The sequence below is a fragment of the Rhipicephalus sanguineus genome, unplaced genomic scaffold (genome assembly GCF_013339695.2).
Source record: "Rhipicephalus sanguineus isolate Rsan-2018 unplaced genomic scaffold, BIME_Rsan_1.4 Seq156, whole genome shotgun sequence".
Taxonomy (NCBI): Eukaryota; Metazoa; Arthropoda; class Arachnida; order Ixodida; family Ixodidae; genus Rhipicephalus; species Rhipicephalus sanguineus.
Window position 1 is genome coordinate 14,328 of NW_023614642.1, and position 26,433 is coordinate 40,760.

At 47.1% G+C, this 26,433-nt stretch overlaps 1 protein-coding gene across 1 annotated transcript; it reads left to right on the forward strand.

The window, feature by feature from the left end:
• Window positions 1-8,182: 8,182 nt before the first annotated feature.
• LOC119376587 (uncharacterized) lies at window positions 8,183-9,734 on the forward strand. Its single transcript, XM_037646370.2, has one exon. It carries the CDS (start codon window positions 8,194-8,196, stop codon window positions 9,679-9,681), a length of 1,488 nt encoding a protein of 495 aa, XP_037502298.1. The 5' UTR covers window positions 8,183-8,193; the 3' UTR covers window positions 9,682-9,734.
• The last annotated feature ends 16,699 nt before the right edge of the window (window positions 9,735-26,433 follow it).

Below are 26,433 nucleotides of genomic sequence, written 5' to 3' on the forward strand. Positions count from 1 at the left end.
TTGCACGCGGGATTCATCAGTTGCTGTGCGTGATTACGCCGGTCTGAGCTCAGGAATGTTTCGAGGAGCTTCTGGCGGAAATTGGTCCCAAGTTTGGAAAGTGGCGTCTCTGTTTTCATACCATGTCCGAGCCCTATCTCCAGCGCTAAATAGGCACGGACAAGCTTTTGTTGGTCCCTCCAGCGATTGAGCACAGCTACCCATTATAACTGTTCGAGCGAGTCCTCGACATCCTCATACACTTCGGAGTCTCCGGAGTGGGTGTACAGGTCCGAATCAGGCTTTCCTTCATAGGTTGCAGGCTCCAGCACCTCGACAGTGTCGCGACGTCAAGAGACAGGTCGTAACACCAGATCAAGAGAACAGCAGGTCGGTCCTTTTTAATACCGCGCGCAGCGAGTTCTTCTTTTTTCCTTTCTATGTTCTGCACACAGCATATGCCCATCTGTGTTGTCGTCTTTCTTATCGCATGCACGTGGCAATATTATTAATATCAACTTTGGAATCCTGTTAATTACTGACGTATAGTCTAAAGCCGCATACTGCTCCATGGCATTGAATGTGAGGTTCATTTCTTTCTTACTTGACCGCACTACCCCGCAGGGGCGTCTGCGCGAGCAGGCGTTTGGTGTGTAGCGACACCACGGACCCGAGCTAACGTGGGGGTTTCGACCCCCTCCCACGCCTAGCCGTGCGTGGCTTTGCCGTGTCCGGGGAAAAGGGGATCCTGGGGGTTGAGCCGACGCCGGGTGATTGGACCTTTAAGGCCCCCCGGCAGAGGCAACACACCACCTTTGGCCCCGGCTTCGCGTAGACGGCACCCCTGGGCTGACCCACCCAGGGGAAATCGGCAGTCGCCTTTTCCTGTCTCTCTCTCCCCTCACATCTTCGTCTTTTCTCCCACTTTTCATCTTTCCTGTCTTCTCCTCACTTCTATTTACTTCCGTTTTCCTGGCGGCGAGGGTTAACCTTGTGTGTGTGCCCTCTCTTGGGCACATTATATTTGGTTATAGTGGCTGTGTACAGCTGACGTTGGCATGCCTTATATATATAAGTGCTGTCGCGTCCCCATGTAGGGCTCCATGGAGGGCGGCTGGCATGGCTGCCGAATTCATCCATAATCTATGGCCTCAACCGCCTTTTCCAGTCCCAACAATCGTCCTCTCACAAAGAGGGGACGCACCGAAGACACTGTGAATATCTTCATGAAACCTCAAGAAATTTTTTCGCGATTTCATGTGATCCATTGCGAAACAGCTGACAAGAATACCCGAACAATATCCCCTTTTGTTGTGTCCAAATGCCTCACTGAAACACTCGGCCGTGGTTATCAGGCATCGAGAATGGCTAGCGGAGATCTTCTCCTTGAAGTGCAAAACAAAGCACAGTATGAAAAACTGACCAAACTTGTCTCGTTCGGAAACACACATGTCTCTGTCACACCACACCGTTCCCTCAACAGCTCGCGAGGTGTAGTATCAGACCAAGACCTGCTTGAATTGACAGAAAGTGAGCTCCTCGAGGGCTGGAGTGAACAGCACGTGACAAAAGTACAGCGAATCAAAATTAGGCGAGATGACAAGGAAATACTGACTAAACACCTAATCGTCACATTTGGTACAAGCACACTGCCAGAACACATAGAAACAGGCTATTTGAAATTGAAAGTTAGACCATACATCCCTAACCCACGCCGTTGCTTCAAGTGCCAGCGTTTCGGTCATGGCTCTCAGAGCTGCCGTGGCCGTCAAACCTGTGCAAAGTGCAGTTCACATGAACACCCTGCAGACAACTGTGTTGAAACTTACCATTGTGCAAACTGCGAGGGTGGGCACCCAGCCTACTCTCGCAGTTGTCCCTCATGGAAAAAAGAAAACGAAATCATAACACTCAAGGTAACTGAAAATATCTCATTTAAGGAGGCGCGCACACGCCTCTCCTTTTCGCAGGGTCCTACTTTCGCGGATGTGGCACGTCAGGGAGCAGTGCCACAGAGGTTCGCGGCTGCCGCACGTACCACATACAGTGGACGGGCGGCAGCGCCATCCGCTCCCTCAGCGGAAGCAGCCCGAGCTGCCCCGCAACCAAAGGGCATGCAGGCCCCCGGATCTGCAGGCCCAGGGCCTTCTGTGCCGTCAGAAGGCCCCAAAACTCTGACACCCGTGCGCGTAACCCGCGAGCGGGCATCCAGCGTCTCTGCCGAGGCGATGGACACAACGGCAAGCTTAACGGCGTCACAGGCGCCGAAGGAACGGCGCAGCTCGTTGGAGCGCGCCAGAAAAGAAAAAGCCCGCATCACGGGGCCTGGAAAGGGCTCTGTGACTTAAGGCTACAGTTCTCTCCGTACACACAGCACTAAGTTACACACAAAATGGATACACAAATTTTACAATGGAATGTCAGAGGCCTTCTCAGGAACCTCGACGATATCCAAGAACTCATACACGAACACTCGCCAAAAGTGCTGTGTGTACAGGAAACACACCTGAAAACAAAACACACGAACTTCCTTAGACACCACGTCATCTTCCGTAAAGACCGAGATGAAGCTACCGCACCATCTGGTGGCGTTGCCATCATAATAGATAAGAGCGTAGCGTGTCAAGGTTTGCAGATACAAACGCCGCTCGAAGCAGTGGCGGTCCGAGCAGTTATTTTAAACAAACTTGTTACCATCTGCTCACTCTACATCCCCCTCATCACCAGCTGCACAAACCTGAGTTTCAGTCCTTAATGGATCAATTACCTGAACCATATATCGTCCTTGGCGATTTTAATGCCCACAGCCCTTTGTGGGGCGACTCACGGAGCGACGCGCGAGGGCGTTTAATTGAGAATTTTATCTTTTCCACTGACGCATGCCTATTAAATGAGAAAGAACCCACGTTTTTCAGCCTGGCGAACAAAACATACTCGTGCATTGATCTTAGCATCGTTTCCCCCACCCTTCTATCTGATTTTAAATGGGATGTTATTAAAAACCCCTATTGGAGCGATCACTTTCCCATACTGCTGAGAACGCCAAAAGAAAACGAATTTTCACCCCAGGCTCCAACTTGGAAGGTAGACGGAGCTGATTGGGAGAAGTACCAGAGTCTCAGCAGTATCTCATGGGCCGAGATTTCTTCCTTAGGAATTGATTCTGCTGCTAATTATTTTACCGCTTTTATTGTTGACGCTGCTTCAAAATGTATTCCCCAAACAAGTCGTGGTGCCTGCAGACGTCGTGTCCCGTGGTGGAACGATGACTGCAGGAACGCTCGCAAAAAGCAGAACAAAGCGTGGGGTTTACTACGTGACTCCCCTACTGCAGAGAATCTGATCAATTTCAAGCAAGTAAAGTCCCAAGGAAGAAGAACGCGCCGACAGGCTAGAAGATATAGTTGGGTGAAGTTTTTATCCGACACCAATTCCTACACAGATGAAGGCAAGGTCTGGAACAGGGTAAATAGGATAAGAGGCCGACAGACACATTCACTCCCTTTAGTAGACACAGAGGGCAACAGCCTTGAAGACCAAGCAAACTTCCTGGGCGCTCACTTTGAGCACGTATCCAGCTCATTGCACTATTCAGATACATTCAAACGATACAAAGAGAGAGCAGAAAGACAAAAACTAGAAAGGAAATGTGCAAAACAAGAGTCATACAACGAACCATTCCACTTAGCTGAGCTGCAGGTAGCGCTAAACTGCTGCAGCAAATCTGCCCCAGGCTCTGACCGTGTTATATATCAAATGCTGAAACACCTACCCCATGAAACACAAAAAACTCTCCTCTGCCTGTACAACGCTGTGTGGTCTTCCGGCGAGATTCCCTCTGCGTGGAAAGAGGCCATAGTAATACCTATCCTGAAACAGGGCAAGGATCCATCCTTTGTTTCAAGTTATAGGCCTATAGCCCTGACTAGCTGCCTCTGCAAACTATTTGAAAAGATGATAAACTGCCGACTACTACATTTCCTTGAATCAAACAAACTCCTTGACCCATATCAGAGCGGATTCCGAGAGGGTCGGTCCACCACCGACCGTCTCATTCGCATAGAGGCACAAATCCGCGAGGCTTTTGTTCATAAGCAGTTTTTCCTATCTGTGTTCCTTGACATGGAGAAGGCATACGATACCACGTGGCGGTTCGGAATATTGAGAGACCTCTCACACTTAGGTATACGTGGTAATATGCTAAATGTGATCGAGAGCTATCTGTCCAATCGCACATTCCGTGTTCGAGTGGGCAATGTTATGTCTCGACCGTTTGTGCAAGAAACTGGAGTGCCACAGGGCGGTGTCCTCAGTTGCACACTGTTTATTATAAAAATGAATTCCCTGCGTTCGTACATCCCACGTAACATGTTTTATTCAACATACGTTGACGATTTACAAATAGGTTTTAAATCCTGTAATCTCTCATCATGCGAGCGCAGTGTTGTACACGTTCCTCTAAAACGGGAACGAAGGCTCGTTCCTCGTTCCTTCCCAATCTTGGAACGAGTTCCCGTTACAAGTTCCTTCAATGCGAAAGGAACGCGTTCCAGTTACTTTTCGAAAATTGGAACGTGTCGTTACTTTTACGTTACATTTGAATTTTTGATCAAAATTTAGTGCCGGATAACTCCGAGGCAAAATAAGGGGAGCAATTTAAAGCTAACATCGAGCTACATATATTTTACGAATTTGACATCGCCGGCAGTAGGTTATATGTACATAAAGTGAATCTAAAGAAACGCTCCTAGACGAATTTTTTAGAGATCACCAGCCATACTACAGACATGTATAACTGCAACTTTCGTGCTCGTCTATCACAACAAGTTCAACACATGGGGCACTATCCACGTCAGTCTTCAAATGCACCGATATAATGCTGCGCTTCGGATATTCAAACAGAAATTCCCACACATGCACCAATTTAAATAAATTTCTTGCAGAGGAAACCACATCGAAAAGAACAACACATAGGCGTTTGATGAGTGCTGATTCAATACCGTAGCGTGAGTAGAAAATAATGTACAGGATACATATTCGCAACTTAGTGAATCCCTTGTTCGAACTCAGCAAGAGTCGCATATCAATGTTGGTATCCGACTGAGCAACCTGTTTTCTCGTCAGCTCTTCGTTGGCAATGTTGAAGAGCCGTTCCATCAAGTGCTTGTACACAAATAGGGACAAGTCAACCGTAGTCGTAAGGGCGAGGGCAGGCTCAGCGGGCGCAACAAGAATGTAGCGCTGGATGTACGCGTATCGTTTATTGCATGACAGACGTTATCGGTGCGGCGGCTGTTGAACTGAACTGTAATAAAAGTTGCACGTCGGTGCTTCACTCATGTTCTGCGGCCTCTGGCGTCGTGATTGGCTCCTCTGTCCCATGCGCGTCAAACACCAGATTCGCGACGATGAGTCATGCCGATCGAAAACTCCGCGGAACCAGTCGTAGGCGCCTCGACTACGGTAAGTCGGCTCCCCCACTTTTCCCTAGGCCGACAAGGCCATGGGGACGCGCAGCAGAACGGCCCAAATATGCAGAGCCCCCCCCCCCCCCCCCCCCCAGACACACACAAAAGCTACTTTCGAGATGGCAGAACAAAAAGGTCGCCGAGGTAAAAAAAATGCGTGCCCTTTCCTGGCGGCGGCCTTACAATGGGGTTCGATGATTCTCGAATGTCAAGTAAGAGTTCTCCAAGGTGTGTCTACACTCAAGAACAGCCCTTGATTGCTGTCAGACTGGTTCAAACAAAAAGAAAAAAAAATCAGCTGTTCCGCCCACGCGTGGTCGGTCCATCGCGTGCTTCCTGCGCCCCCGGCGGGCGCCTTAAATTGGAAACCAGGATGCAGCATAGTCAAGCGACAGGCGAGCGGCAGATTCTTGCGCCTCACGCGGTCGCCCATCCACCCTGTTCTGCATGATGTGCTGTGTGCGGGCGCCTGTTCAATGCCGAGGAACGTTTACAGAAGGAACGCCGTTCCCTATGCCGTTCCTACGTAAACGTAACGAGTTACCGTTACAGTTCCACCGATCATCAATGGAACGATGGCGTTCCTCCGTTCCTCCAAAAAGGAACTAGTTCCTGGAACGTCGTTCCTTGGAACGCCGTTCCGTACAACACTGTGCGAGCGACAGGTTCAGCTCTGTGTCAACAAGGTCTGCAAATGGGCAGACGAGAACGGTTTCCGTCTGAATCCACAAAAGAGCTCCTGCGTTCTGTTCTCCAGGAAGAGAGGCCTCCACCCCGATCCACATATAGAGTTGCAGGGTGAGCTTGTAGCTGTTAAAAGAGAACAGAAGTTTTTAGGCATAATTCTAGACACGAAGCTCACGTTTGTACCACACATTAAGTACATTAAGGAGAAATGCATGAAGACAATGAACATCCTAAAGGTGCTGTCCCGCACAACTTGGGGCAGCGACAGAAAATGTCTCATGAGCCTCTATAAAAGCCTGATACGCACGCGTCTAGACTATGGGGCGATAGTATACCAGTCAGCGACACCAACAGTCTTGAAAATGCTGGACCCTGTCCACCATTTAGGCATTCGCCTTTCTACGGGTGCCTTTCGAACAAGCCCCGTGGAAAGCCTTTACGCGGAATCGGACGAATGGTCGCTACATATACAGAGATCGCACCTATCTTTTATGTATTTTTTGAAGATTAATGCAAGCACGGACCATCCCACATACCCTGTCGTAAATGACATGTCCACCTGCCAGCTCTTTCAAAATCGACCCACTGTGAAAAAGCCCTTCTCGCTACGTGTGCGAGCACTAGCTGAGGAAACAGGCGTCCCATTGCTCGATCACCGCTTAATGGCTCCAACTTTACACGCCGCGCCATGGAAATGGCAGGTTATAGATTGTGACACATCTTTCGTAGATGTCACAAAGCATGCCCCACCTCTACACATCCAAATGTACTTTCGTGAACTGACACACAAATATGCTTGTCCCGAATTTTTCACTGACGCTTCCAAGTCTCACACAGGTGTGTCCTACGCAGCGCTAGGCCCATCTTTTTCGGATGCCGGTGTTCTTCACCCAAGCACAAGCATCTTCACAGCGGAGGCTTACGCAGTACTGGCGGCAGCAAAACACATTAAAGAATTAGGAATAAGTAATGCAGTCGTATATACGGATTCGTTAAGCGTCGTGAAAACTTTGAAAACTACCAGAAAGTACAAAAACCCAGTCATTGTCTCACTATACTCCCTCCTGTGTGCCATTTACAGTTCCAAACAGCATGTAGTTGTATGCTGGGTGCCAGGGCACCGTGACATCGAGGGAAACGAACAGGCAGATGCGCTTCCAACATCAGTCCATGCAAACGCTCCCCAATCATCTATAGCTGTTCCCGCAATCGACTTGAAACCTTTCCTGAGGAAAAAGCTGAGAGATTACTGGCAGCGTACATGGGACCGACAACTGCATAATAAATTACATGTCATCAAGCCTTACCTCGGTGACTGGCCATCCACATCAAGAACACGCCGCACAGATGTAACACTCTGTCGGCTACGTATCGGTCACACACATAGCACACACGCACACCTTTTGTCCGGTGGTGATCCGCCCAAGTGTGAGGACGTGAAGCACCGCTTACGGTGCTTCACGTCCTCATTCAGTGCAAAGAATTAGACGCTTTGAGAAAGAAGCACTTTCTAATACCCTACCGACAGCAATTTCCACTGCATCCTTCCATGTTCGTCGGTAGGGATCCGCTTTTTAAATATGATTCATTGCTCGCGTTTATCAACGACGTGCGTAGTTTTCATGTGATATACCGAGGAAATCCACAGCGCGACCTCTGAGTAGAGGTCGCTGCTGCGGTAGCTACACGCAAAAAGCACCTGCCTCGCGGCCCTTGGAATCAAGGGCGGTGACGAGGCACTCGTGCTTATGCCATATATCTACACCATAGCTCTATCACCACGAGCATTGCCATCCATTCCCGCTGCACACATTTCACGTCATCCCCATGATTTTAATCTTTATATGTTTTAACCGCCAAAGCGTGCGGAATTTTAGGCCCGTATACAGCCACGTAACACTATCATAACTCACATCCCTTACATATCGTAAATCACGGGTCATTGCTACTTTTTCACCACTGTTCATGGCGCTCTTTGGCCAAGAATGGCCCTTGCGCCAATAAAACACACGTTTACAATAAAACACAGCGTTTGAGTGGGCACGGCGGCGTCGTAAAGATGCGGCCTTCAAACCCGTTCCTGTTTATCCCGCAGATTGGAACCCTGCTGCTTCTTCTAGGCCTTTCTGCAGCATGTGCGGAGCGACAACCAATGCTTCGACCTACTTTCAACGGCGATATGGATCTGCTGATAAACCCAGCCTCAACTGACGAACGCTACCGGTCCTTCAACGATGGCGCTGGTGTTACATCGTCAGAGCCTCTGGGATCACCGATGACGTCACCATGGAACGATCCTTTAAAAGACAGCGCTTACGGCACAATCGGCAGTGGGCACGGCGGCGTCGTAAAGATGCGGCCTTCAAACCCGTTCCTGTTTATCCCGCAGATTGGAACCCTGCTGCTTCTTCTAGGCCTTTCTGCAGCATGTGCGGAGCGACAACCAATGCTTCGACCTACTTTCAACGGCGATATGGATCTGCTGATAAACCCAGCCTCAACTGACGAACGCTACCGGTCCTTCAACGATGGCGCTGGTGTTACATCGTCAGAGCCTCTGGGATCACCGATGACGTCACCATGGAACGATCCTTTAAAAGACAGCGCTTACGGCACAATCGGCAGTGGGCACGGCGGCGTCGTAAAGATGCGGCCTTCAAACCCGTTCCTGTTTATCCCGCAGGTGAGCAGACGCTATGACAAGTCATTTCGCAGTAACGATGTCTGCCTAATTCTGCTGCCGTGCCCACGGTCGCTTCGTGAAGCCTTTTGTAAACTGATTGTTTCCTTGCGTTTGTTGCTACTGTTGAGCGGAGATGTTGAGTTGAACCCAGGCCCTGCACTAGACGCCATAGCCGAACAGCTAAAGCAAATTGCAGGAGACATTCAAGATATTAAGAAAGAAAAATCCGTAACAAACACCAGACTTGACGCGATTGACAAAAAACTTGAAAAGATAACTGGCCTTGAAAAACAGGTCACTGAGTGCAATAAACGAATATCTAACTTAGAAAAAAACCTAAAGGCTATGCAAATGAAAGTGGATGATCTAGAAAACCGGAGCCGTCGGTCCAACCTTGTCATTTACGGTGCTGAAGAACAACAAAATGAATCGCCAGACATGCTTGTCGAGTTGGTCGAAAAGAAGATTTTAGATGGTGTGCTACAGATAAAAACCAAGGGAATCGAAATAATCCACCGTCTAGGAAAAAAGAAGCCAGCTGATATATCTAGACCCAGACCCATTATTCTAAGACTACTCGATCATCGAGACAAAGTTTCAATCCTCAGACAGTGTTCGAAGCTGAAGGGCTCAGGTTTCTCTATCAGTGAAGACTTTTCTCGTAATACTCGGGACATTAGAAAGAAACTGTGGGATCGAACGAAAGAACACCGGGACAGGCAAGAAAGGGTGTCACTGGTGCACGATAAAGTGCGAATCAACGGTCAACTTTTTGCTTGGGATAGTGAACGAGAAGATATAATTGCAGTGAAAAAAAACGAAGTTGGCATAGAAAAAAGAGTCACTCGAAGTCGACAGAAGTAACCCTGTTGAATGTGAACGCACGTAGTCTTGTAAATAAAGTAGATCAATTCGAAGCTCTCCTTCTAGAAATTAAACCTGACATAGTTGCTGTCACGGAAACATGGCTGTACTCGGACATCCTAGACCATGAGGTCACGCCGCCAGGTTATGTGATTGTGCGCAAAGATAGAGAGACTAGAGGAGGGGGCGTGGCACTTTTTTTCAAGAAGGAATTGCGCTACTCTGTCTTACCGGGCAACCCTAGCATTGAAGCGGTGTGGTGCAAAGTGCAGCTGCAAAAGGGCTGTGTATTTGTTGGAGTTATTTACCGACCACCTAATGCTGAGGCAAGTTATCTGGAACTTCTTCTGGATTATATGCACGATCACGTGACGGGTGGTATGATCATCATGGCTGGAGATCTCAATCTGCCTGAAATAGAATGGTCATCAAAAAAAGTGCGAAGTGCTGCAAATGACGTCATATTAGATATGTTGTTCAATTTTAACCTCGAACAGCTGGTGCGCGTCCCCACACGTGTACAGGGCGTATCCAGCTCTATTCTAGATGTTGTGCTCGTTAGTGACCATTTTCCAGAAGACCAGGCGCGCATCGAAATCTTAGACGGAATATCTGATCACAGCTCAGTCCTATGCACACTGCCTCTATCTGGTCTTTCTAGAATCCATAGCCCCGATAGACACGTTCTTGCCTTCAACAGAGCAGACGACGCAGCAATAATAACATATCTTAATCACGAATTTCTTGCCTTTTATGATCTTTGCATGGACAAAAATTTATCAATGGATCACATATGGTTACAATTCAAGGCACGTGTCATTCATTGCATTGAGAACTTTGTCCCCACACAGCGAAAAATTACAAGAAAGCATAATGCCTGGATCACACGCGACATAATTCATATAAAACGTAAAATCAGTAGGCTGAGGAAAGCTAGGAGGTCTAGCTCACGAGCTGGCTACACCGCTCAGATCGCCACTTTATCAAGAACACTGAAAAGCAAAGTACGCTCTTCAAAAATTCACTATTTTGGTACCACGCTAGCAAAATTCATCAAAACCTCGCCAGAAAAATTTTGGCGCTATGTAAGTGGCAAACACAGTGGCCAAAACGCCTCCCCCTCGATAGACACAAAAGATAAGGCAGACAATTTCAACCGCTACTTTCAGTCCGTCTTTACGATCGATAATGGGCTAGTGCATCATCCCGAGATTAGGCCACCCACCGACAAGAAGTTATCTGAAACTCCGGAAATAACTGAAAGCGGTATACTGAATCTGCTGTTAAACCTCGATGATAAAAAGAGTTGTGGTCCAGATGGGATACCGAACGCTTTTCTCAAACGGTATGCGGAACCGGTTAGTATGTACCTGCGCTTACTATTTACAAAATCTATTCAAGATTCGCAGATTCCCTCTGAATGGAAACTTGCAAAAATAATCCCAGTGCATAAATCTGGGGACAAATCGACTCCATCAAACTACAGGCCCATTTCCTTAACTTGCACTAGCTGTAAGCTACTCGAGCACATTATCCTTAAATTCATTACAAAGCTTGTCGAAGAAAATAACCTATTACACCCCAACCAGCACGGTTTTCGGAGAGGCCTATCGACCGTAACGCAACTAGCTGAAACAATTCACGATCTGGCCGAAGCCATCAATCAACACTCCCAAATTGATATAATCTTTATGGATTTTTCAAAAGCGTTCGACCGGGTTTCCAATGAAAAGCTAGTTTTCCAGCTGGTTTGCAAACTCGGGGATGGGCCAGTGACCCGTTGGATATCCAACTATTTGTCCGGTCGCCAACAATTTGTACACTGCAGTGATCACGTCTCTGACACATTAAACGTTACGTCCGGTGTTCCTCAGGGATCCGTCTTGGCACCGATATTATTTCTTCTATTCATAAACGATCTAACAGTCAACATTAACGCAAACATTAGGCTTTTTGCAGATGACTGCATATTGTACAAACAGGTTAAAAGCTCCAGTGACCAAACTGAACTGAACGATGCCCTGAATGACGTTGTGCGATGGTGTTCTAACTGGCAAATGGTGATTAATTCTGACAAAACAGTCGCCATGCAAGTAACAAAAAAGAAATCACGCCTACCCTTCCATTACGGTTACAACAACATCGTGCTACGAAATGTAAGCCAGTATAAATATCTTGGTGTGACTATAACTTCCGATCTCAGTTGGACAGTGCACCTAGAAAACATAGCCGAGAAAGCCTTAAAAAAATTATTCTTCCTTAAGCGGACGCTGCGCCACGCTGACCGCGATACTAAGCTTCTAGCATACGTCACACTTGTCAGACCAATCTTGGAGTATGCGAACATAATCTGGTTTCCATTCACGGATAGTGGTATCAGCACGCTTGAAAGAGTGCAGCGCAAAGCGATTAGATTTATTTTTAACCGGTATCGTCGCCTCGACTCCCCAACACAATTACTACGCCACGCAGATTTGCCGACACTCGAAAGTCGAGCAAAAATTCATCGCCTAAAGTTCTTATACCTGCTATTGCACAACTGTTTTAAAATAGACCACGCTAAATACGTGAAAACCAAGACAACAAGGCAAACACGTCACACACATGATCACACACTCCAAGAGTACTCTTGCAACAATAACACATTCTATTATTCTTTTTTTCCTAGATGCATTCGAGAATGGAATGCTCTTGACCGACTTATAGCCGAACAGCGTACAGTTGATGACTTTCTAGCAATGTTGCAAAATACACATAGCACTTAATCATAACGCTGATAACATAGTATGTACTGTATTTTCATTTCCTTGTTTACTTCCTTGAATTGACTTGCTTGCCAACATTTGTATTTGCACCAACTTTTACAGCTGTGATTTATTATCCTTCTTTTCTTTTCTACGGGTGTAAAATATGTATAATGCGCCCACTACCACTTTATTTCGTGCATGTAGCCTCCTTAAATTGAACTTGTTGAGAAAGGCTGCTCGGTCCAAAATTGATTGTTACTATTGATGTGAATGTTTTCTGTTTTTCTTTTGTTCCCCTTCGCTCCCACTCCTGTAAAAACCCTGCAAAGGGTTAACAGTATGTGAAAATAAAAATAAAATAAATAAAAATAAAATATCATCATCATCAAGCCGTACTTTTCTGAGTGATGTGACCGCCCACTCGCTAACTGCGCATCGGCTTCGTGAGCATCGAGACGATGCTCGCTCTGGAGGGAGGGTAATGCCGCGTCCATATTTGTATCTGACTATACGCTGGCGACGACAAGGAACACAACCGGTGCACTCGAGAGGCGAGGCGGGAAAGACTGAAAAAAAAATCACAGCATATCCACGGAGTGAATGATGATGAGTGGGCGAAGCTGCGGAGGTTCATCGGTAAACCGTGAATCTTCCGTGAATTCTGCCCAGTACATCATCACCGACGTGAGATCGGGCGCGTTTATACTAAAGGTTCGATGAGTTATGACGACTTGCAGCTCACTTTAATTTTACATGTACGCTGTGAATTTTCATTGTTTAGAAAACCATTGCTTTAGAAAACATCTGGCGTCTTTCGTTAAGCAGCTGGCATCTTTTCGTTTTGCTTTAGAAACATCTGGCGTTCTTTCGTTTTGCTTTTACAAAACATCTGGCGTCTTTCGTTGGTTTATTTCATCAATCAACGGCGTTTTGAACAAAATTTTTATTGTTTAATCACGCACAGGAGAAATCTCACCAGGCACTACCTTGGAGGTAAACAATGGCTGCTAATGGGAATGAGAGACAGAATAAGTCGGCTTTTAGCTAACACTTACACTTCTACTTCTACTAACGTTTTCTACTGGAACATGCCAATGGCTGCTAATGGGGAATGAGAGACAGAAGAATTCGGCTTTTAGTTAACGCGCACGCTGCGAATTTTTTATTGTTCAACAACGCACAGGAAAAATCTCCCACCGGTACCACCTTGGAGGTCAAAGCGTAAGACTGGTTACGCACTACGACTACGACTACGAGGGACGAACGGGTGCCGCCTTAAGGAGCTTCGCCCCTAAAAGAAGACGTTCTGGCGGCTGCACGCCTTCGGCGCTATCTTGGAGTACGACACGCCGTACGCCTTTCTAAATAAAGTCCCCCTCTCCACTCTTTCTCTGAAACGCGGGCTAGACATGCCGAAATACTCTCCTGCGCAACGCCGCGATGAGCTCGAGCGCATGCGCGTCCCCTCCCCTTCTCTCTCCTCTCCTACGCTGCCCCCTCTCGCCTGCCTGTCCACCGCGTTCCCCGCTCGCCCTGTGAGAATTAACGGCCAGGCTAGATGGACGATACGACGCGCGTAGCGTCGCTCTTCGCGTTCCACGACGCGAGCTCGGTAGCATGCCCAACGAACGCCAACGGAACGCGATCGTGCAAGTGCTCCGGCTTCGCATCTACTCATGGTCCCCTTTATGGTCCCCTTTATGGTGTATTCGCCTTCGCTGTGCAGTCGCTGTCTGACAGTGCGCTGGCGCCCCTTGATAGCGCCTCTGACTGGCGTTTGCGGGTGGGTAACGCCATGGAGAAGGAGAGCGCAAATGCTGCTGAACGACGCAGAAGAGCCGAGAAGCTTATGTCATCGGATCCCGAAGTAGTTGCCTGACAATTTGCGCTTCAGCGTAAGAAGAATGAACAGAGGAACGCTAAACGTGCTGCGGAAAGCTAAACGTGCTGCGGAAATCTGGAAAGCTCAGAATAATCAGCTGAACCTTTGCTAACGCTACGTATATCCTGGCATAGCCGAGCTAAGCCACTGCAAATTTTTTGCTGATTTAGTCTTGGGTACTCTGCATCACCTCCCGTGTGATTTAAATGTCGTCACCGCCAAAGCACCTATACCATTAGCTGCCGACAACGTTTCCCAACTACAAGCCTTCTTCAGCCATATCCTCCTGAGACCTGAGCAAATTTGTGACCACACAGGTGAAATCAAAACACATTTTTGGAATGCGCACACACGCTGTATTAAACCAGAAAAAAATTGCGCCTGTACGGCAAGCAGTTTTTGCGCAGCAGTGTGTGCATTATAATGCACACTGGGTCTCAATGCACGGAAAACGAACGACACTTGCCTATAACGAAATTTTTACATTTGCTCGCGAAAAGCACGCTTATTTGTTGTGAAACTGCCTGCAGAAGTTTCGCGCGGATGTGATGCAAACAACGATGTTGCACGTGATGCACCGGAACTTTATGCGCTGAGCATAGGCGTGCGCAGGGTTCCCCATCAGGGGGGTGAAGGTTGATCGCAGCACCCCCCCTACTAAGTGAATGTACGAGGCAGATTTGGCGACCCCCCCTCTTAGGTGACTAGGGGTGGGGGCGGCCGACCACCTGCCCCTCCCCCCCGTGCTCATGCCTATTGCGCTGAGAATATCCTCTGTTTGGGCACCTCGAGGAGGATCCCTAGTTTCCAAGCTCTGAAATGTGGCTTGCTTGCGCAGTTCTTGGCTCAGAAGGCATGGGCCCGACCTTGACTTTCAGCAGCTTCCGTCGTGACTCATTAGGGAGCTTTCGAGTAGCATACGCAAAGCTTTGCGTTGGCTTTTCTCGCAACTGCGCATGCGTCGTACTCTTCCGCTTGCGGGCTCACGTTAAGTGACGCAAATAGCGGGCCACAAACGCTAATGCTAACATAGCGTACGCTATTCGAAAACTGCCTATTGTGAAATTCTGCACCATACCTGTCTTCCGGCCACAGGTAATGGGGAAGGGACAGCCTCATCGTATGAGAATTCTAGGTCCGAGGTGTCATTGCTGGTCATTGACTCAAGAACGCGTTTTTTATCACTTATTCGTAGGTGAAACAAATTCCAAAGCTTAATGCCAAAGAGTAACGAACCGCATCAGATTGGCAAACATACGCAGGAAAAAGCACTTATTGAGACCGAGTGTGCATTATAATGCACATTTCAAGAAAACAGCTCGTGATAGCACAAATACTCGCCGTTAGGGTTACATGACATCCGGAAATTTTCCCTAAACCCTTCCTAAGTAGATTTAAACAACAATTAGGAATATGACACAATGATTATTGAGCACTTTGTGAATTACTTGGACGCCGTGAACAGAACGTCGAAGACGAGAATGACGCCGTGTTTCAAAGCGGGAAAACGCACCTTCCACTGTAGTATGCTTCCTGTATTGCTGACCAGATGGCACCACATGATAGAGCATGCGATTGCACCAAGAATGTTGGCTCTAATAGTGGTGCGAATTTCGAAAACCGGGAAAAAGCTTGTGCATTTTAATGCACGCGGAGTCTGAAGAGGATATACGCCCCATGCCGACGTGTTCGCATGAAACATAGTCCCCGTAGGCTCTCCGACATTCACGTCTGCTACGCCTGTATTCATGGGTGACTGAGAAGCGTTTGCAGTTCCGCCATTCGGAATCTAACCCCATACTCGAGCGACGTCCGACTGCCTTTGGTCAGTGGTCGAAAAGAAACATGGCACTCGAGCGTATCAAGCGCACCTACTCAGAAGCAAACTAGCCATCGAATGCACCTGTGTGCTAAGAAACTCAACAATATATCTCAGCGCCCTTATATATCTCAGCGCCCGCTCCGTACAGGAACCACAAGAAACCTCGCCTCACCTAAGAGATCACATAGTTCGTCGGATTCACCTCTATAGATGGGGAGGTGGGGTAGGGGCGGGGGTATGCAGTGGCAATAGCTTCGGCGTCCCATGGATAACGGAGACCGTCCTGTTCATAACAATTGCAATAGCTGCGGGTTAGCGCTTCAAAATATATCTAGTTTTCACACATCGCTCCTATGTCGGCATTCATTTCTCGGGAGCCCGAGACTTCGCTGATCTTCGCGGTGACTCGCGCGGCATATGTGTCCATAAATTCTCATTAAACATCAGTGGGCTAACTGTGTTATCCTAGAGAGAGCATAGCTTGTTAATAACAAACAAAAGGAGGATTATTCTTGTTGAATGGGCCCTTGATACAGGTGCCGGTTGAGTTATGTGACCCTGCGAAACCCCTTGACCATGTTTTCGCAACGCAAAATCTTAAAACAGAACTGTCGGGTTGGATATCGGAGGATGCCCCATAGATTACAGCATTCCGACATGGATTCATAGACTGGTTTCGATCATGAGAGGAACATGTTATGGGGGTTTAGGAAAGGAAATGGCAGATCAATTGCCCCAGCTTTTACCACCTGATATAAGGGCTCCAGAGTAGGACACTTAATATTTAGGGACAGAAGAAAGTAAAAATAAAATAATTTATCCCAGCCTATGCCCCATGGTATAACCGACTTCCACAGTCGGAACCAGAGCAGCGACTGGATGAAAAAGATGAAGAGTGCACAGGCAAGAAAAAGGTCACACGGTCCGTTAGGTATTTGCCTAAGACGACTGAAAGGTGAAAGCGAAGATCTTTTCCTTGTTGTTTTTCATCGGAGTCTATTGTGTTGATGACTGGTTTTCTTTTGCGATACTCACGCTGACTAGAAGAAGTAGACAATACTGGCGCAAGGAACAGTCACGAATTAGTACCAACTCGCCCAGTTGTCAGTACTGTTGCTATTGTATTTATCCCTCTTTGTGAATGTTTGCGGCATCCAACGTGGAATTGCACTGCCTCCGGCATACTATGCATTGCATGCGTTCCACATTTCACAAAGTTTTGCGCAGCCCTCGTGATAGGCCCATCATTGAACACGAGACGATCTCGCGCGATGACGGCATATTGTGACCTCATGTTTTAATACTATAATGACATCACGACGACGCTCTAAATGCTGGTGATCTGTGACCTCATGAATGATGTCAGTCACGTTGAGCTCATGTGACGGTTGGTACGCTTACAGCACAGACACATACACTGGAGTGTCGCGTGACCTTTGACCGACGTTTAGTAGTGTTTGTTTTACATGCCGTCATCGTGAGCAGCAATCTTTGTTAGAACAAGTAAATCGTCTAAAGGCGTCAAGCTACCCTGACCACGTGTTAGTGTCGGTATCCGAGGTGCTAGTGAGAAGATTAGTTAAGCAATCTTGTTGTGAACAGAACAGTGGCATGTCTAACAGGAACAAAAAAGTAGCGGTCATCCCATACATTCATCGCATATCACACAATCTCAAGAAAGCTGCTCAGAAGGCGGGTGTGGATGTAGCATTTTCCGCTCCGCAGAAATTATCAAGACTGCATTTTGACAGAGCCCTGTTCCACTGCCCCTCTCATCTGCGACGTTAAACACAGGGTTAAATTCGTTCAGTGCCAGAAGGGTGTTGTGTACAACATTCCACTTTCATGTGCAAAGGTATATATAGGACAAACTGGGCGCTGCCTAAACGAGCGTCTAAGAGAACACAGCAATAATGTCAGGAACGGTAACAACGGTCATCTCGCAACTCACTGCCAAAAGTGCTCCTGCATCCCGAAATTTGAGCAGCGCACAGTCATATCTCGCAACCGTAATCAATCGGCGAGGCTCGTAGTTGAAGCAAAATATATTTTAGAATGCGCAGAATTGTGTGTCAGCATAGCTTCATTGACATTATCTAAGAAAGAGATAGCATTTTTGAGTGCTCAGTAACGTGTAACGCGCAGGCCCTGTGTCACGTGCTTAAGTGTATATAAGTGACGCAACCCCTTTTTTTCCAATAAACAAGTTGTGACACATGCGCACTGTGTGTCCCGTCTCTTCTTCGTCCTCGTCTTTCAAGCGCATCCACTTCATCGACAGCGAAAGCTGTTCTGCGATCATATCAACGGCTGTTTTTGGCGCCATAGTTGTCCGCCGCCGCTACCGGTGTCCGTAACCGCTATCGCGAGGAATAAGAAAAAAAGAAATAAGTAAAAATGTCCAGGCTGGAACGGGGTTCCAACCTGGGCCCTCTCTGTGGGAGCCCAGTATTCTACCTCAGAGCCATGCCGGTGATTTGGTAGCTGCTTTGGAAAAGCACCGTATACAGGCTTCATGTCGGGAAGGAACCACATCAACAAAGTGCACATAATGCTTTACAGGAGTTTGGCGGATACCACGGTTCTCCGCAGAATGAAGAATAATGGCATAGTTGCTGCTTTCCTACTTCACAAAAACTATGATGATTCATAGCCTAGTGGGTTCCTCCCGAGTGCACTTGTATTGGTTGCCAAGGAAGCCCATAAGGCCCCCATGATCCATTTCCTGAGGGTCTCAATACAGTTCTTTCCCTCCCTCTCTATCTCTTTCTCACGTTAACGTATGTTATAGAGCGTGCTGGGAGAGTGAAATAGCGACCGAGCGTCACACAATGCGAATTACGTAACTAGTTGGTCGTTTAGAGCTTCCAACCCGTTACACATGGCTGAATCCTAATTTTTCATCGTCGTCAGTCGTCGCATCAACAAAGTGCACAAAAAAGGCCTTACAGATGTGAAGCGGGTACCTCGCTTCACCGTAAAATTACGTATAGTGGCGTAGTCAGTGCTTCCAACTACACAAAAATTATTAATCATGGCGTAGAGGGTATCTTGCTAGTGTACTTGTATTAGTCGCCCCAAGTGAGTTTACAACGGGTTCTAGAAACGCCGCTCTTCAATGTTTCGCTGTGACTGTGCTGCGCTTTCCGCGCAGGCCTGGCATTTTTTCCATCACTCCTCTTCACGTTGACGCCACCAACAAGGTCTCGTGAAGTATCTCGAAATCTCGAAAACGTCTTGAAACTGATGAGACACATAAGGCTTTCACCTTAAATTATTTTGCAAGTCCTCCATGTGACGACACCTGCCCCATTAATATAATATAGCGGTCATGTCAGTAGTACTCTAGCGTTACCGTGGACCCGCAGGCGGGTCGTCAAGATTGGACAGCTGTTCTTATGGTACTCGGCTCGTCAGACCTTCGGCAGGCGCATGAAAGCATCGATTGCCATGGAGAGAGTAGTCCGAAATCTGCGCACCCTACATAAAGCGGAGATGGGCAGACACGAGCGGATTCTATGCAAGTGCGCAGCCATAAGTTCCCGCGCGAAGGCCAATCACACCGTTCATTGTGCCATGGTACTGTGCGAATGCTGCAGTGTCTAGCTGGGTGAGCTTGCCAGACTCTAGCAAAACATTGTTGTGGACTTTTCTGAACTCCTAACGGTAACAATAGCAGGAAACAACGCTGCTGTGCTGAACTGGCTGAACTTCTATTTTCGCAAGCTTGCATGCTGAGTAGATTACACGCATGTGTAGCGATGCTCGTATATGACCTAAGGCTGTGTAAAAAATAGACCTCATTTTAGGGGCGAAGCTCCTTAAGCCGTGGGTCTTGCGTCCCCGATGTATGTAGTAGCCACCTCTCGTTTAGTTCGTGGAGTGTCCGCTAGATGGCGGTACTTGTATATGATTAGTTCGTAGAGTGTCCGCTAGATGGCGGTACTTGTATATGATGAAAACACGGCTCAAGGCCGGCTAGATAACTGAGGACGACGAAGTGGGAAGCTCGAGCAGCAACCACGATTTCTCTGAGGAAGACGACGCTCCGGTCTTCGGTTCTTCGGATGTGTTCAAGGCCGGCTAGATACCTGAGGACGACGAAGTGGGAAGCTCGAGCAGCAACCACGATTTCTCTGAGGAATACGACGCTCGGGTCTTCGGTTCTTCGGACTTCAGCGCGTGATGCTCACCACCCCTTCACGAAGCGGTTCTGCCAGTCCGATCCCGCAACCCGTTCATGCAGTGGATATTCCTGTCCACTGCTACAGTCGCCGACTGCGAGGCCCTAGTCCCGAGGCCAGCCCTCTGGAACTTCTGCAGCCAAGCCCTACATCAGGAGAAATGGCCACCGCCGGCGCTTCACAGGTGACTGTTGAGCGGCCGATGCGAGAAAGTTTGATTAGCATTTCTCACGTGTTTACTTTAGTGGGGCGAATTACTCGTATTCACGGTTTACCGATGATGCCCTCCGGAGCTTCGCCCCACTCATCATCATTCACCCCTTGGATATGCTGTAATTTTTTTCTGAGCAAGAGGCAAAGCTAGATAGAAGGCGATAAGCGAAGTAAGTCATGTAGTAGCTTGTCATTGCGAAAATTAAAGAATTATCAACACTGAGGGTTCTGGGAAGATTTCTCCATTCTCCCGATGAAAGGGCTGAAAAACGGCACTTTGGTTGACGGCAGCATGTGCTGTTTTTCGCTGTGTAAACTTGTGGGCTCAATGCCTTGCACAGCGAAACGTTTCTTCGCCTTCGGCATGGGGACACTAGTGCAACACATTGCTGTTAGAGCATATGTAAAATACTTAATGTCTCGTGAAGGAGGCGAAGGACCACCTAAGGATATCTGAAAGGGAAGTAAGGCATTATAAGCTAATTCGTAAAACCTCGCTCACAAGGAAGTACGGGAAATTTCCACCACCAGCCTTTCATCTCAAAGATTACCTCCAGCACGTTCATTTACGAATCGCGATCTCTTAGTCTATCTTATTCTTCTTAAACATAAGTTGTATTCCTCTCTCTGATATGAATACGTTAAGTATCCTGACACTTTGTCTTGAACAGGTTTCTTGTTCAGTGATATTTGAAGTTCAGCAGTTCATTCCTAGTACAGCAATTCGCGCTAAATGTCTATTCGATCGATTGCGAGGGTGCTGACACTTCGAAGCATCTCACAAAGTCGATCTGCTTCGATAACAAGCGTTGTTTGTAACAATGATCTCATATATTCTATAGCTGCCTGTGTGGTTACGTGTAACAGTTCCAATTGCTTAAAAAGATAACCCACGTGACGCGCTAACAGTTTTACAGGCAAGAAACTACTGCGACTTATTCACCGTCGTGTCAACAAAACTGTTGACCTGTGTCGTACACCAAGCTTTGAAGTTTAATTTTCTTCCAGTCGTGAGCACCACAGCACGAGACTGTCACAGCTCATTCGATAAGTCTCATCCCCCCTTTCACCAGATTATCTATCTATCTATCTATCTATCTATCTATCTATCTATCTATCTATCTATCTATATATATATATATATATATATATATATATATATATATATATATATATATATATATATATATATAGTGCAATCGATGGTTCAATGTAAAAACCAGCTTACTTTAGCCAGTTGGTAAGACTACACGCGTGGACACAATGTATTTTCTATGCTACATTACAATGCCTGTAGCTTGAAATCGAAGGGCAACATTCCAGTGTGTGTTCGAAAAGGTGTCACTGAAGTTTTATGTGCTAAGAGTCAGCAAAGCATGGTATGTGAGTGATGTAGTTATCTGTTTGGTCAGCGGCCACAGGGCACACAGTGTATTTTGGAAGTAAAAAATGGTGGTGGCGGCACCGTTAGCACAGACCGCTACCTTTTCCTCATTAGCTATAAAACACCGAAGGCTAGGACAAATTCTGAGATGCTCTGCTTGTGGCATAATATTCCTAAATGAAACCGGACGAGTTAGTATGCACCGGAAGAATCACCTGCTATAAATTTGTACAAAATATATGTGCCTATAGTTCTTGCGCTATACCTTATATATTATCAGTGCACACCTAATAATAATATCTGGGGTTTAACGTCCCAAAACCACGATATGATAATGAGAGACGCCGTAGTGGAGGGCTCCGGAAATTTCGACCACCTGGGGTTCTTTAACGTGCACCTAAAGCTAAGTACACGGTCAGTGCACACTTAAGCAGGTACAAAAATATGTTGCAAATGTTACTTTGACACGGTCGCCACCTCATGAGACCAAGAGGAAATGGAGCTAATGATGGTATCAGGGACATTACTTGTATGTTTTAACTATAGTGTAGTACGTACACCATCAGTGAAAAGGATTTAAAGTGGATGAAAAATCAACGTACCGCAGGTAGGCACGTCGCTCTATCAACGCGTTCGATGCTCTCACTTAGTTATGCAACTCTTCCAGAGCGACTAATATATTTCATTTTGTTGTCGACCACAATTGTAATGTTTAGGTGTGTGTTTCTGCTGTCCTTTTAGCTGTACGATGTTGCGCTTATTTCACTTGAGTTACACCAACTTTTTCCCTTCATGCTGCTTGAAGCCTCATTTCCAGTACAGATACCCCTTCGTGACTCAATTTTCCTTTCTCCTCATTTTGTGTTGCACTAAGCTTGTTTCGCCGTAGCGCAGATGGTACAGGTTCCCGGGCTTCAGTCAGGTGCATGCTAGCGCCTTTTGTACTGCTCTTTCCGGTTTGGTTAGTGTGTGTGTGTGTGTTTGATGTGTGTTAATGAGCACTAACCGACAATAACGCCAAGGTAAGTATAGGGGATGTTACTAGTAGTAAATGTAAGGTAATTGCGAAGAAAGAAAAGTGGACGAAAAGCTAACTTGCCACGGGCAGGAACCGAACCTGCGACCTTCGAATTCGCAGGTTCGAAGGTCGCACGTTCGGTCCCTGCCCGAGGCAAGTTATCTTTTCATCCACTTTTCTTTCTTCACATTACCTTACATTTACTACTAATAACATCCCCTATAATTTCATTGGCGTTATTGCCTGTTAGTGCTCATTAATATTGTGTATGACAATGAAAAACAAGCCCTTAAAACAACACTTCTTTCCTGTATGTGTGTGTGTTTGTGTCTAAAACAGAGCCATTCTAAACGTGCAGTCACATACAAGCCGCGGTATTGAAAAGAATTGTCTAATGAACTTCTGCAAAATCCTCGTACACACACGCCTACACTTAGGGGTGATAGTTTTCTAATGTGCTACCCAAGCACTTGACCCTAGCCACCATCTAGACACAGCGCTCTGCAGATGTCTTTAGAACAAGCAGTGCGGGAAGCCTTTACGAAGAATGAAACGAGTTCCCATTCCACGACACAGAAGCCCTTCCGGCGTCTGCCATATTTTGCACTACGGACAGTGGTTCGGCAGAGGAGGGAGCTCCTCGCTCAGGCCATTGTCCACGCCGCGACATTGTCACATGACACCCCTGTCATCATAGTGACAGACTCAAACGCTGCTTGCCGGACCTACACTCAGGTACATGTGTCTGCACATACACACAATATCCTGTCTTCTCTCTCGCCATCCGCATTACGTCTGGTGCGTGTCATATGGACTCCCGGTAATGAACGCGTTCATGCGGTTGCACGTGGTCTGACGGGCCATGCACCATCGCAAGAGCTGTCCAACCCAGACGACGCACCGACAGAACCACTAATCTGCAACGCGACGCCGGAGTACTACCGGCAGAGCCGTTACACATATACTCCTACTCATACATCACATAACAGAGCAGATGCCATCGCTTGGCGGCATCTGCAGACAAACTCATTTCCTTGCCTCTACATGCTATATCTCTTTCATACAACTCTATACCCCTCCTACTGCCCCTTCTGTGGATCCGTACCAACAGTGTACCACTCCACGTGCGAATGTCCTGGCCCACGGCGCGTTCCTCGCATCCCCAATCCCAACCCTTCCTTTAGGGAGTCTGCACTCCTCAGCTTACGCCGGCAGAAACAGCAGCAGCTGGTCCAGCGAGCTTGCAGGGTCGCGCAAGGCAATGAAACCCTGGACTGAGGGCACCACCCAACGATGGTTTTCTGTGAATTCAATAATAATGAAAGTTTATTATATCTGTTTCAATCCATTTGCAGCGGACATACACGGCCTTAATGTACTGTTTTAAGGGAATGCAAACAGTCAGCTTCTCATATATGTTGCTATGAATGATTGGTCCAACTCTGCCCTCTTTCATAAGCGTCCTGGCACCGTACTCACTTTGTGTAATAGCTCTTGCTGAGGAAATGGGTGCGCCGCTCTGAACGCCGCGGAAGAGCTGCCGCTGTGCAGCTGCTCTCATGATAGTGGCAGCTCTTAAGTTGTGATGTATATGCCGATACCACGAACAGCGCGTCTCTTGCACATATCCAGAAGTACTTCCTTGAACTACGGCAGAAATATTCTTGCCTGTTATGTTATACAGATGCGTGGAGTGTCACGCTCGCGAGTCTTATGCTGCCGTCGATCCAGCCTGTTCGAGTTCTCAAGTTCTGCACCAATACACAGGCATATTTAGGCGGAGTCGCACGTGAAACTGTCGGTTGTCGAACACGCTCAAAAATTAAAATACCTGAATTCGCGATATCGACTTATACTTTACCTTTTGTCAAAGCCTCAATAACTCTTTTAAAAAAAATTGGCCGCGTATCTGCTGCTTCGCTGCAAATGTCGTCGAAAGACGATGCTCTTGTGCCGGCCGCACTACGTGAGTCCTCCTCCTCTATGTTGAATCGCTGCATCTGGCTGGCACTGATAATATATAGGAGGCGCTGCGTGAGATATGGATGCCATCTGGCAGTGGCGTCGGGAAACATGAGCTTGTGCAGAATCCAGGGCTACTGCCAGGGAGCAGCACCATATCGTCGAAAGGACGTTTTTCGTGAATAGCGTCGCATTTTCAGTGCAGCCGAAGAAACACTAGAGTCTTTAGAATTACGTATCTATGTATTTCCAGCACCACCTAATACTTACTTATTAATGTTGCGCCTCAGATATGCGAATATTTGCTTTCTGATCGACAATGTTCACACGCATGTACGCATCTACCAGTTCAAGATGGCTGGGCGTTCAGCAAGTGCTTAAACGTTGGCAGACAGACAGACAGACAGACAGACAGACAGACAGACAGACAGACAGACAGACAGACAGACAGACAGACAGACAGACAGACAGACCAAACTTTCTGCGTTCTAGTATACCAAGAAAGACTATCGTCTTTCTGTATCGCTATTCGCTCTTTTACATCAGTTATTTCTTAAAACGGCATGTTAGGTTATTTTGAAAGCCACGTCACAGTCACATCCAAGGCAATGTGCTGGCTGACTAGCTTGCTACATCCCTCCAGGAAAACGCTGCCGACCCATCCATGGTTGTGGCTAATAGAGGCCTAAAGGTTTTATTAGGGAGAAGCTCAGGGTTTAATTTCAGAACTCACTGGATAGCGAGATTTGCCGCAAAATAAGCTGCAGCTCTCGAACCGCCGATGTCAAAGGAACGCTATACAGAAGTAACGCTTTGAAGACTAATACATCCCATACGCACAGCACTTACACAATCTTCTGCCCGATGGCGATCATTGCATGTTTGATAAATGAGGTTAATCATCGTGCTTCACGTACTTCTGCCTTACACTGAGCTAGACGCTAATATCTTACCATACCGGCAACAAATTCCGCTCCTTCATTTAATGTTCATCGGTAGGGAACCTCTAGGTATATACGTTTCATCGTGGATATCTTCAGAATATTTTTTTTATTTGCATCTTATACTCCGAGAAATTCCGTAACATGGCTTCTTAAGAGAGATTAATGCTTCGAGAGTAGCATTAAACTTAAGATCTGCCTCCTGACCTTTGGGCACACAGGCCTTCAGTGGGCACAGGGGCTGTTTTTGAGCTCTTGTATTTTCTCATCGTGAATGCTTGTCAACTATTCAGGACTCGTAGACCACTCGCCATGCTATTGTCATAGTGTTATGCTATATACCTTTTGCGCTTCCAATAGCGATCGACCTCAGGCCACGTTACAGCAATATCACATTCAACATCCTCGTCATGATGACAGTTTTATTATTTATGTCTGTTTCACGCACGTCTAGCTCGCGACTTTATAGGCCCATTTAAAGCCACCTCGAGAGGATCAGCAGATCGCTCGCATCTTTAAACGTACTGTTCTCAAAGCTCGGATGGCGATAAATTTATCATTAGCACGAAGTCGCTTCGCTCGCTGCAGTGGTTGCCTTT

Coding starts and splice junctions, on each gene's coding strand:
- LOC119376587 (XM_037646370.2), top strand. CDS start 8,194: ATGCGGCCTTCAAACCCGTTCCTGTTTATCCCGCAGATTGGAACCCTG.